General features: G+C 38.1%; 1 protein-coding gene across 1 annotated transcript in view; it reads left to right on the top strand.

Moving 5' to 3' along the window:
- The window catches only part of MMRN1 (multimerin 1), a 46,591-nt gene that overhangs the window by 13,346 nt on the left and 20,372 nt on the right, over nt 1–12,873 (top strand). The window contains exons 2-4 of the mRNA XM_074905575.1: nt 3,726–3,845; nt 6,051–6,157; nt 11,554–11,652. Of these exons, the coding sequence (XP_074761676.1) occupies nt 3,726–3,845; nt 6,051–6,157; nt 11,554–11,652 (326 nt within the window). The remainder of the gene's footprint in view (nt 1–3,725; nt 3,846–6,050; nt 6,158–11,553; nt 11,653–12,873) is intronic.

Here is a 12,873-nt window from a genome sequence, read left to right as displayed (position 1 = left end):
TTAACACTCAGCTGCCCAGGGTGTTAGCTGTTTGTTCCTCACTTTTCGGACAGCTAATATGCAACAGTAAAAGAGGCATGGTACTGCATAACTGCTTGAGGTGGTGTTATCACTTCAGATATCTTCCAATCAGACTTTGTACGCCATCACTTAATGGCTGGGAGTTATTCAGGAATTTAGATGTTTATATTCTCCATACCAAGTTTAAATCACAAGCAAATCATAAGCAAACCACCATGCTTAGTCAGAGTTCCTCCCAAATAGACCTCTCAGTCTGCTTCAGAATCACTTTCTGTACCTGTTAAGAAATGTTTATTCCATTCATATGCTGAGATTTTTTTTTTTTTCCTTCAATCTGTGCTGCACTTCAGAGAAAAAAATATGGCTTTTAACCTTGGGCATGTCTATGCAAAATCCTCACTGCAGCTGTGAAATGGAAGACACCTCATGCCTGTGGTGAGGAAGGAGCTCAGTGATAGTGTTCTAAGCCACCTAATGAGGCTTGATGGTCCTAAACAATCTCACCTGAAACCTCCACCCACACAAATGGGCCAGGGCTCCATTTAAACCAAGAACCGAGCCTGTTGTCCTTATAAGTGTGCTTGTGTCTGGTAGCCTTCTTGGACTTGTTACCTAGTTTCTGCCTGATGTTTGCCATACTGCTACCTGCCCCGTTCCTGGTACCCTAGTGCTGCTTGCCTGTCTATGGTGCCATATACTGCTGGTAAGGTCAGTGCCTAGCTTCTGTAGTTGTTCCCCCTTGCTTCCTATTAGGGTGAAGCCCTGCTCTTGCTACTCCCTGATCCTCAGCCAGGAAGCCACATGAAAGAGCTGTCTTCCTGATCATGGTTGTAAGGGAGTGAAGTGCTCTGCCATAGACAGCTCCTGCTGAGCTCTTGGCAAGAGGGCATGCCCATTCTCCCTTGCTGCTGCAGAGGTGGAGGTACAAGCCTGCGCTCCGGCTAACTGTTGGCAATATGCAAATATCATTATTATTTAGTTGCTACTGCTAGTCTCTGTGTGATGCAGGAGGCTGTAAAGGAACCGTAGGCCCCAACTAGAGTAGTGTTACAAATAACTTTATGATCCTGCTGCAAAGCTCAAAAGATTTAAGTCTCCTTTTGATTCTGTCCATTTTATATGTGTCAAACCTGCATAGAGTTGCTTCTGGCTTCCACAGAGGTAGGGAGAAAAGTACCTAATCTAGAGCTGCATTTAATTTTTAGCAAATATTTATTCACAGAGTGTCTAGTTGATACACACAGACAAAAAGCTATAGCTAGAGGAGACAAAACATAAAGGAAACATCAAACAGAAGCACAGCCTTTTTATAGCCATTTAAAAAGAAATAATATACTAATGAAAACTCTCAAGGAAGTGGAGAGTGGGTGAGCAAAATCAGATCTAAGACACTCAATAAAAAAAAATCTTATATGAAACACATTATTCAGCAATTAAACATTATGTGTTGTGTGAGGGAGCACCACAATACAATGCTGACAGCAGAAATACTGAGAGGTTCAGTTTGTTGACCTTACTTAGTATCTTACTTCCCAGCTTATCCTGCTGTTTCCTTGGGAATCGTTTTCCAAGTAAAGCACTACTGAATTTAATGTCAGTGCACTGGTAGGATCTCAGCAGGCAAAAGCAATCACTTAAGGATAGACTCTGATACTATTTTGTGTTTTGTGCTGTTGTTCTTGTTTGAAGCAATGTGAATCTGTACTAATGCCAGTTAAGTAAATTGAACTAATCTAGTTTTAATTGTATTTTTATTTCCAGTATAAGAAGCCCATAACAAGATACTGATTTTTTGGGTCAGCTGGGTAATATAAATATGTATTTCCTTACTGCATTATGAAATACTAACAGAACTACTACAGCTGCAAACAAAGGTTAGCAGCAAACCATGACCCAGGAAGATGAACTTCAAGTTCTTATACACAAATATTAGTATGGAAGTACTTTCAAATTAAGGATCCCTACAACTGAAACAATGTCTTGTCACTAGCTTGCCAAGTCAAAAATGAAATGTGTTTCAATGTGGATAAGGGAATCATGTGTGACCCTAAGAAAGGCTGTACTAAGTTGGGGGGGAGGGGAATCACTGCTAGACCAGACTGGCGTTTGTTTCACTGGCAGAAATGCAATAATACTTTCTTCAGGATGCCTTCCAATCTGCAGCTGTGAGACTTCCTGAGACAGAAGTTATAGCTACAACTTTGTGTTTAAAAAAACCCCAAACAAACAAACAGCACCCTAATGGCATGTTCTCTCATGAAATCATAAATTATTTAACTTCTTTCTAAAATCTATTTTAGCTTCCCAACCTTCCAAATCTGGCACAGTCTTTGTTTGTGGAAACACCACCCTGACTTTTTTTATTTCCCCTTTAAATTTAAACCTGTTTTGTTTTCACGCCTCTCTTTCATAACAAGACCAATTGAATAATGAATGCTATGACCACATTCTTGCTTTTCTTTATCTTCTGTTTGCATCTTTTTCAACTCCCTCTATGATGTAGGAACAAACCTGAATTCTGTACCCAAGATGTGGGCTGACCCTAAACTTGTAGGTTTACTACACAAAATGATTTTGTATAGGTCTGTATAAGTCTGTCATCTCCCTATTCACCTGCTTTCCCTCTCATTAATGAATATAACGTCTGTTACAGATTCATGTGGGATTCTGCTCATAAACTGTTTCTTGAGAAAGCTAACTGATCTTTCACCTCTGATTTAATACCTTATTAATCTGTAAGAGGATCCTCTTACTATGTGACAGATTGGGGTTTTTTTTTCCCCTCTAATAGCTTTTGGCAGGCGACCTTGCCAAAAACCTCTGAAAATCACCCCTTTATCTACCTGCTTCTGAGTCAAAGAATGCTGGTAGATTTCTGAGGCACGGTTTCCCTGTATGAATCTGTCCCAAGCCCTTATGCGGTTTGTAATTTCTACTTAATTCTGTCCTCTACTGTAGCTTCTATCGAGTTTCCTGATTTCAAAATCCAATTTAACAGTTTGCGGTTTCTTGCAACCTCCTTAGAATCCTTTTTTTTTTTTTTTTTTTTTTAAAAAACCCAAACCTGGCCTTGCAGTTGCCCATTTCTATGTCCTATGCTGCAGCGATCAAGAGTTTGTTCATTTTGTACATGACTTCCTTCTCTGGGTGGGTAGCCAGTGGCAGAGGTAAGCATGAAGCTGTGGCATGTTATTGCTGTTTGTGACTTTCACCTCAAAGTGCACTGCAAAACACAACCTACATGTAATCACAGTAATGCTGGGGGAAGGAAGGAAGAGTAGAAATGTCCATTCATGAAGTTAAAGTTATAGGTGGTTAAAAACCTTATTAAACAATCCTTTGACTTCTGGGTAAACATTTTCTGCAGTCTGAAATGTGGGTGTATTTTAAGACCTGTCATTACTGCAGTCTAGAAAAGCTTCTTTATACTTGGCGCTCCACAAACACTTACAAAGAAAAATTTAGATTTGCAATATAAAAATATGTAGAGATGGAGAAATTATTGTTGGTTTTCTTTGTTGTTAATGGGTAGCTGAAGCTCAAAGACTAATTGCCCAAGACTACATTGGCAGCCTGAGAGAAACAGTTTTCATACCTTAGTTCTATCCCTAAATTATGGTTTTAACTTTCCTCTTAATATAAACACCATATTGTGGAAAACGTTATTTGTACTTTTAATTAAATTTACCTTTTGTATCTTACAGGAACTGGTGTGCTTATGTCCATACCAGACTCTTACCTACAGTGGTGGTGGACAATTTGGAAACCTTCTTATCAGGCAGAGCGAAGCCTTGCACTTGGCATATTGGATCCTGTGCTCAGAGGTGTGTAGAACTAGGAAGAAAAGAGTACTTGCAACTACTTTATCACCAACTGCATAATTAATAAAACCATGACTTTAGAAATGAAAAAGAAAACAGGAGGGAGCAGATCAGCACATTTCCAGGTCTCATCTTCACACGTTTCTATAACGAGTGTGAAAGCTCACGACTTGGCATGCCTTCACTGTGGCACCCTCTGATCAGTTCAAAGCCTCCAAGTAAGCCCACTGCCTGCTTCCCTCTTCAGTAGTACTGCAAGGAAAGGTGCATGTGTGCAAAGCTTTAAAGGACATGTGAGGAAGAAAATCCTTTCTGTGCTGTTTTCCAAGCTTGTGCTTTGTTGGAGCAAAAGGCTTCCCCTGAGAGGCATAAATATTTTTGTTGTTATCTCTGTGCTGGGTGCTTATTTCTGGTACAGCTTTGGTCAGGCAGTGAACCTAGAAAAGTAATTGGCCTGCATACGACTTGTTCTTTCTGGTTCACTGTAGTCTCTAAACTTTAGATTTCAGTCATAAATGAAATTAGGTTTTAAAGCATGGGCCTGGAAAATCGTGAACTGAAAGAGCACCAACAAAACAGAGGTTGTCACATATTTTCCCCTTGAAAAATTTCAAAAGCCTCTTACAAGTCCGTTTGACTGTTCTAAGAGTTGTCCTCTAGGTGGTATGGCAGAACATGCTTAAACTTTTGAGGTGAAACTGGGAATAGAGTATCCTTAGGATTAGGTGACAGAAGTACAGTCAATTGTATTGCAAAAGTGTGGAGTGGACCTTGTGGTTGAAATGTTGCCAGGGTTTTTTTTCTAATTCAATCTAGAAGATTCACAATAATTCCGATTTGTTTTCTGTAGGACAACTAGATGCTTGTGCTGCTCCTGTAAATAAGTCTCTACTATATACAGTTCTGGGGCTTGTCTACATGGAGAGTTACTTTCACAGTAGCTATTCCTGATTAACTCCTTTCAGGGACACATAATTTTTATGAGTGCTTTCAGGAATGGATTATGCTAATACAGAATAAGGTAGTTTTATTGTAAAACAAGACCATCCATACGGCAAAATAACTGAGAACTCTCTTGATTTCAGTTCACCTTAATCTTCAGTGAGTTCTTACTGCTGAAAAAGCCATTTCTCAGAGACAAAGCTGGTTGGGGACACATGCAAAGCTCCTGACAGTTACTGTGAATTTTAATATATATAATATTACATCCTTTGTGAAGGGGTTATAGAATTAACTACAGTATAAAACAAGGTGGCATTGTTTTAGTTCATTGGGAGGATATTTCTGGTCTGACAGCCTTTGAATATGTCTCCATTTCTAGAATGATTTAGACAAGGATTATGTGTCCAAAACTGTTCTGTAACAATTTTATAATTGTATCTTCTGAGATTTTTAGGTGTTCTTCATGTTAGTGTTTAGCAATTAGCAGAACTGTGTGCTATTCTTTTTATTCAATGTTTGTATTTAACATATTAAAAGAGGCAAGTAGACTTGATGTGGTTAGTTTCTTTTGTATGCCCTACTGTAGCATGTTCATTCTAAACTGACTTCTCTATGAAGTTAAGAGAGCTAAAAGACAGGGTAGCCAAGACATGCAGAAAGTGTTGAAACACAGAAAGAAAATTGCTGCCTCTACAGTTACATACTCTAATAGTGGTAACTGAGGCATCCCAACTACATAGCCATACCCTCCTTAAAATGACTTCCAGAGTGGAAATTTTCATGCTTTATTGGATTAATGTTTGTATAATCTTGTATAAAATAATCAGAATGGAATGCTTCCAGTGTGCACTAGATGTGAACTGATATGACATAAATTAATTGTGAATACTTTTTTCACTGATTTCAAAGGAAACGGTATATCACAACTGTATTTTTGGCTCACTCTGTCCAGTTTAGTAGATATTAATTGTAATATCTTCCATAAAAGTGAGCAGTAGTTGTCTCCTGGATAAGATATTCAGGGAAGAAGTCTGACAGCACTAAATAGACATCGGGTTCCTTTAAAATCCATGCAGATGACCTGAAGTCTGCACTATTAAAACTGTAATTGCTATTGAAATACCAAACTCTAGTTAGGCTTCACTTCCAGTGTCAAGCACTTAATGAAAGGGTACATGTGACGTGTAAGATAACGTAATGTAGTTATACAGGTATCCTACAGCTTTTGGTCACCTAAAATAGATTTAAAATTTTCTTGTTTTGCAGGTCCCGGACAGCAACACACCAAGCCTACAGAATCAAACATACAATAGTAACATCGCTGGAGTGGAAGTGCTGTCCTGGGTACAGTGGGCAAAACTGCCAACACAAAGGTAGGTAGAGTTGTAAGGATTTGAAACTATTCACCTCAACAAATGAAAACAATGCAATCTGATTTGTGAGCAAATGGTTCTGCTGAAAATTGAAACAGTCCTTCCTGTTAATTTAAACCCAGGAAAAATGCACAGTAACTAAAATGCTTTGGGATGTGGACTCTTCCCTGCACATGAATTTCCAGAGTAGCTAAGCAGAATGTCCTTTCTTCTCTTTCATTCTAAATAAAACTCATAAAATCTTGAGCTTTATACCATTTTGCTAAAGTATGGAGTTTGCATTCAGTGCATCTCTACTTTTGACCTTTTAGTTATTGAGTATTTCAGTGCTGGGGATGTTACATTTGGTCCTCTGTTGAATAGTTGCTGTAAAATTCACCTATAGCACTGTGACTCTTCTCGCGTTGAGTTTCAAGCTCTAAAAATATATGATAAAATAATGTATCAACTTTGTTTCTCTCTGAATAGAGTGTGACTTTTGTTGTTCATTTCAACAGTGAACTGAATTTTACTAGGTATTACACATGATCCCTGTAAAACTGTGCCCTTTTTTGACAGAAAAGAGTGTTTTACCTCTGCCCTGGTGATCAAACATATGGCAACGTACTGTAGTTTAACATCTGTAAAACAGCTATTTCTTTGCTGCTGGCCTTAAACAAGCTGCCCTTGAAAAATAAGATATGGCATCAGCATACATATTTTAAATGAATGAATATTACAAGAAAGGCCATTAGATGTGGTAGGGAATTCAATCAGCAGTGGTAAAGTAGAGGCTGTGATTAAAAATTTATGTAGAGGAATGAAGAGAAATCACTGTTGTTCACATCCAGAAGGGAAATTTCAATGCTGGAGAGCCAGAACCTCAGCAGGCACAGAATTCTGTTCTGTGCAGCTGAGTGTGGAGTCAGATATTAACACGGGACACAATCAGTCAGCAAGCCTGTCCACTGAGCATGGATCAGATGTTTTAAAGGTTTGCTTTTAAAAAATTCAAACATTAGCAAAAATAGATTAAAAAATACTTATTGAAGGAGGAGCCTATGGTTGATAAAATTGAAATGGCATCAAAGCAACAGGCAAGCACTGACAAGGAAGAAGCAGCTGTATAACTCAATTGGCAGTGGCATCTGTGTAAAAATGAGAATAAAGGAAAATGTTGTCAAGTGTTACAGGAGCAGGTTTGAAATTACATCTCCTGGGTTCTATTTTCAAACCTCTTCTGGCTTGCTGAATAACTTGGGGAAGCCACTTATAATTTGCATACCCAAGTTTACCCATCTAGAAAATTGAGATGACACTTATCTCACAAGGGCACTGGGATATTTAATTAATTAATGCTTGTAGAAGTACTTAAAGAGATTGGGATGAAAGGTGTTATGTCAGAAAGGCTCCTCTTCTTCCCTGCTTCTGGAATCCTGCCTCCCATGAGGAGCAGACCACCAGCACAAGCCCTGCCTGTATTATTCAACTCCCATGAAAGGACGTCAGCTAATGAACTTGAACAGTTGGGAGCCCAGTAGCCTTGTCTTCAGGCACTCTGTTTCTACAGTGGTGCAGGGAGAAGCATTGTAAGCTCTGACAGGGGCTCTCCAGAGTCGCTGAGCCCTCTGTGGGGCCTCTCTGCACTTGATCTTCTCCACAACAGAACTGTTGAAGGGTTTCTGTGCCAAGTGAACTAGAGTATTCGGACAAGGTGTTTTAGATCCTGGGAAGGCACTGTTAGGGTGGTGTGGGTTTGCTTGTAGCAAATGCTAATTCAGAACACCTTCTGGTTTAGCTTTCTCAAACCAAGTGAAATCATAGGTAACTAGTTCACTGTGATAGTCTAGGCAGAAGGAAACATTTGTCACCATCTGATAGTTATTACTAGACATCTGTAAACCATATTTGGTAGCCTCATTGTAACTGCTTGGTTACAGATGGTTCTCAAAGTAATGTAGTAATGAATGAGACAGCCTCTGGGAAGAGACGTGTTCAAATCACTATTTCTAGCTTTACCTCCCATGTGGCAGCACATGACCAAATTGAATAAGGGCTGGATCCTAGTCCAGCACGGACAATGCAATTTTACAAGAAACTTTTTAAGAAGGGAAAAATGGAGACATAATTTCTTACAGGTGTCATGAAATAGCACAATATGGACAATTCAACAAATAAAACATAATTATTTTGATTGTGGAATATGAAATGCTTAACTGGAAGCAAAACTGCTAAAATGAAAGGGCTTGTTAGTTCCCAGTTGCAAAGTTCCTGACATGTCACTTTTACTAAACACAGCTTTATTTTAACTTTTTATCCTTAAGCTGGCGAAAACAATGTGTAGTAATGTCTGAGGGGAAGAAATCCTGGTTTGCCCATGAACACATGGTCCCTGAACACTATATTATGTGTCACAAATAATTTCAAGATCTGGAAGATGCATCTTCGAATGTAGATCATTCTGTGTTCGAATTCAGCTTTGCTGTGGAGTGAGGCTGAGGTGACTTAATATAGATGAATTCATTTCCATCTGCCTTGGCTGTGGCCTAGAGCAAACCGCTGGTTCTCAGAGCTGCTGACAATGCCATAGCCATTGTTAGCACTGAATTCTCTCGCGTGGTAGTGATGTCGTTTCTCCAGCAGATGGCTGTAAAATGTTCCACACAGGAGCAAGCGCTATCCTCTGCGTGGAGTGAGCTACAGACACAGAAGGTATCAATTCACTTTGAAACACTGAGTATGGGAGGAAACTACCAAATTCCCCACAGGGATTCCCCTTCAGCCGTTCCTGCTTCATCAAAAATATATTGAGAGGAAAAAGGTCCAATTTCCATATTTTTAATATTCCCTGAAATCATTTTGCACACTGTGTTTAAAAATACATGGGACAATAAATTATACATCTAGGTCAATATATTCAATGATAGGAACCTAATGTTAAATTCCTATGTGCATTACCTGATATTCAGAAGTGCTGAGGACCCTGAAGCTCCTGGAGGAACTGGAAGAACTCATTGCTCAGCATTTTGAATTGCTGCTTTTTGGTTGGTGTTGCCTTATTATTGTAATTGGCACCTATCAGGTGGGTCTAGTAGTCTAATTTTTATTTTATATTTCATCTTTTTAGCTTAAACTGAGCATAGCATATCCAGTTTCTTAAAGGTCTCAAATGAGAGTCATTTGATGGCTTACACCCTAAAGAGTGTATGTATTAGAGTTTCAGTCTAGTGCTCCCATCACATTTGCTATTCAACATCTAGGATGGGGGATTTCAGCTGTGGGACCAAGAAGCATATAAGGCTTAATCACCAAATGATGTGTCAGTGTGGTTCCTTTGGAAAAGGACTGAGTCACACTGGAGGAATGATGTAGGAGAAGCTATATTGCCAGTGACTCTTCTGAATTTGTTTCACGAATGAAAAGCCCTGAATTTCTAATGCTGCCTGAGAAGTACCTTTCCTATACAGTGATTAAATTTAATAACCGCACAATATGAGTGTCATCTCTGAGTTGTGTGTGTGTGCGCATCACTGGTTACAGTCCTTGCTGATTTTAGAAACAATCTATAATGTACTACTGGCTTGCTCCATTACGGGTTTGCTCCAACAGAGTGATACTATGTCCTGGGTCTTACAGGGATTATGTTATCTGAACAGTTTAAATCATTAATAAAATAAGCACACAGGGATAAAAATCTATCCTTGAAATTCTAAAAGTGAATAAAACTGTGAGAGTTTGAGTATTCCACAATATGAAGCTGTGAGTTGGGCGGTTTATTTAATAGGGAGGGTGAAAGATAAGTTGGATAGTATAAAAAACCATCTGGTGTTTGTAGTACTAACAGTGGCATGGAATGCATTTAGAACAACAGAAAGATCAGTAAATGAGGGTAAAAGGACATCGATCAGCTGGTCTTTATCACAGGCAAGTAACTGACTCCCTTGTCATAGGTTATATCATCACATCACCACCTGATAAATCCTGTGTAATGAATTGGTCTGAATGCAAGTATTTAACTCCTGTCAATAACCATGCCACAGGAAGATAACAGAAGCTATTGAAATTATAACTGTTTGAGAATTTTGTATTCCTTATCAACCAATTTCAACAAATTCTGTAAAACTTTAAGTCCATATGTTAACTTCCTTTGAATTCCTATCCTAATTGTTACTTTCCCTTCTTAATTTACAACACAAAACATCTTAAACCATCTTTAAATGTAATCTATTTATCCTCATATATACTGTTAAGAGACTGATGAAATAGGGAATTCATGACTGATGATTCAGCATTTTATTCTGTTTCCTTGGAAACTCACATTATGGCCAGACTAGGTTTTAATATTTGAACTGGAAAATAATGTCACCATACCCAAGTTATTCTGCTTGAACTGTACTGACGACTGAAAATCACATCAGTGGCACATGTGTCATTCCTTAGATGTGCTCCAGCTGGAACAATATCCACTTCAAAATGCTTCATAAACTGAGCAAGCATATAAAAATTGATATGACTTTACACATGAATTTGCAACCTACTTTGTATTTATTTCATTTTTTTAAACAACAATGGAATGAAAATGATACCATTAAACATAATGGCTAGAGAAGTAAGTCAGGAAGGTGGAAATCTCAGTTCAGTTATCAGCTGTTCTATCAGTTGTTCCCTACTTTTTGTGAGTGAAGGCACTTCACTTTTCTGGATCTCAGTTCTACCAATGTAATATTGAAATAATAATGACATTAGTGTAGCTTTTTGCGAATTGCTTTGGGATCTTTGGGCTGAAATATAAAATAAGCACAGAAAATCCCATCTGCCCTGCCCAGAGAAAATATTTACAAACATATCACCTTTGTGACATTTCTTAATGTATGTACCAGTTGCAAATCTCAGATGATATTTGTTGGAATCTGAGTATGTTTTGAAATGTTTTTTATCTTTTAGGTGCTGCAACAATGTAGTATCACCATCATTGCCTATAATGGGAAGATTTCCATGGTTGAAGATTTGTGTAATCTATCAAAAAAAAAAAAAAATCAGTTTCAACAGGCCTGACTAATTTTGTAGCTATAAAAAACCTAATTAATTTTACAGCCAACAGTCTCTGTATTGTCTTTGTACAGCTGTTTTAAATTGATCTAAAATATTCCTCCAGAATTTTTAGCCCTGAAGATTTCAAAATTCTGTTCATTATAGCGTAAGTTTTGACATTTCAGCATTAACATCAACCCCTGCCACTCTCAGGAAGCTGTTTATAAGGCCACTGTCTTCATCAGTGTGGTCCCACACTGTTATAGATGGACTAAGCAGATTAGGCTTTATTAAAGTTGGTATAGAGGGAAAAAGTAATTGTAGTGAATCCTGATTGTCATGTTCTGTGTTTTACTCATATCCTTTCCTTTTTCTCACTCTTTTAGCTCAAGAACAAGAATCACTTATACACAGCAACCAGGCTGAAAGCAGCAGAACTGTCAATGAGAGGACACCAGCAGCTCCTCAGGACAGCAATGGGCCAGGTCAGCTGTTACAATTACTATCACCTCTAGCCCAGTCACTGACCATGAGACTCACTAAGATCACTGCAAAAACAATTTCATAAAAATCCCTATCTGCTGAAGCAACCTGAATGACTTTCTACCAGTCATGGTTCAGCAGTACACTGCTCTGATAACAATAGGCAGAAGAAACTGAATTTGAAGGTACCAGTAGCTTAACGTTTATAGAGTGTCTTGTGACTAAACTAAACCCAGGAAAATAATTCTGCAAGGAGATATTTGAACTATTATATTACTGAGTAAAATAGATGAATTAATAACAACAACAACAAAAAAGAAAAACCCCCCAAACAACACAGCCAAAAAACCTAAAACCAAACCTAGGAGTAGTATTAGACCAGCATTGGTCATAAAACAAAGTGTAGTGATGTTAATTGTATTATCTGAATATGTGATTCTTATTATATATTTTCTTATAGAAACGGGTGCTTTATTCAAAATCAGTACAATGATGCTGCAGACTTTTGCAAGGGCAGCTTAGGTGTGTTTTAAGCTACTCTGTCTAGAATGGTCAAATAGCTAATCAACACAGGAGCAGTTTACAGGTCTATACCACAGATGTTTGAGACTGTTTCTTATTACACTATTCATTTGCTCACTACTGTGTTTACTTCAACCTATCTGGACCATAACATTTCGGAACATAATGTCAGTGTTTTCTTGCAAGGGTATGTACAGACCTCAGCATTGTAAGAGCTAGTTAGTAACAACAATGCTTTTATTCAAATAGTGATCTACATTGAGAAGTTACCTTAGGTGACTGCTGCATGAAAAGCTTCTCCACCTCTTAATCTCTAAAATTCTTGGGTATGCTCACACACCTTCATATTTATTTTCCATTACCATCTGTATGCTTTAAAGTTTAGCAGTACAAATGTTCCAGAAAATTAATTTCATAGTTGTCTGCATAAGTATTCATGGGAGTGGAATTTTATTCATGCCAGGCATGTTTGCACACTCACTAAACTGGGAGCAGAAACAATCAGTTTATCATATCATTCCAATTAACTATGAATTCAAATATCAAGTGTTCACTATAAAGAAACATGAAAAGGTATCCATGATTTAGAGGTATTCAAGTAGTTGACAGACTATACTGTATTCCAGTCTGTGCCACCTGAAGTTGTATATGCCTTTGAGGGTATAGAGATGTTGGTAATGCAGTTATTTAGAAACTCTGTG

Source organism: Athene noctua, chromosome 4 (assembly GCF_965140245.1).
Source record: "Athene noctua chromosome 4, bAthNoc1.hap1.1, whole genome shotgun sequence".
In the NCBI taxonomy this organism is placed as follows: Eukaryota; Metazoa; Chordata; class Aves; order Strigiformes; family Strigidae; genus Athene; species Athene noctua.
Note: the sequence above shows the minus strand (reverse complement) of the source record. Positions and strands in the feature narration are given on the sequence as shown.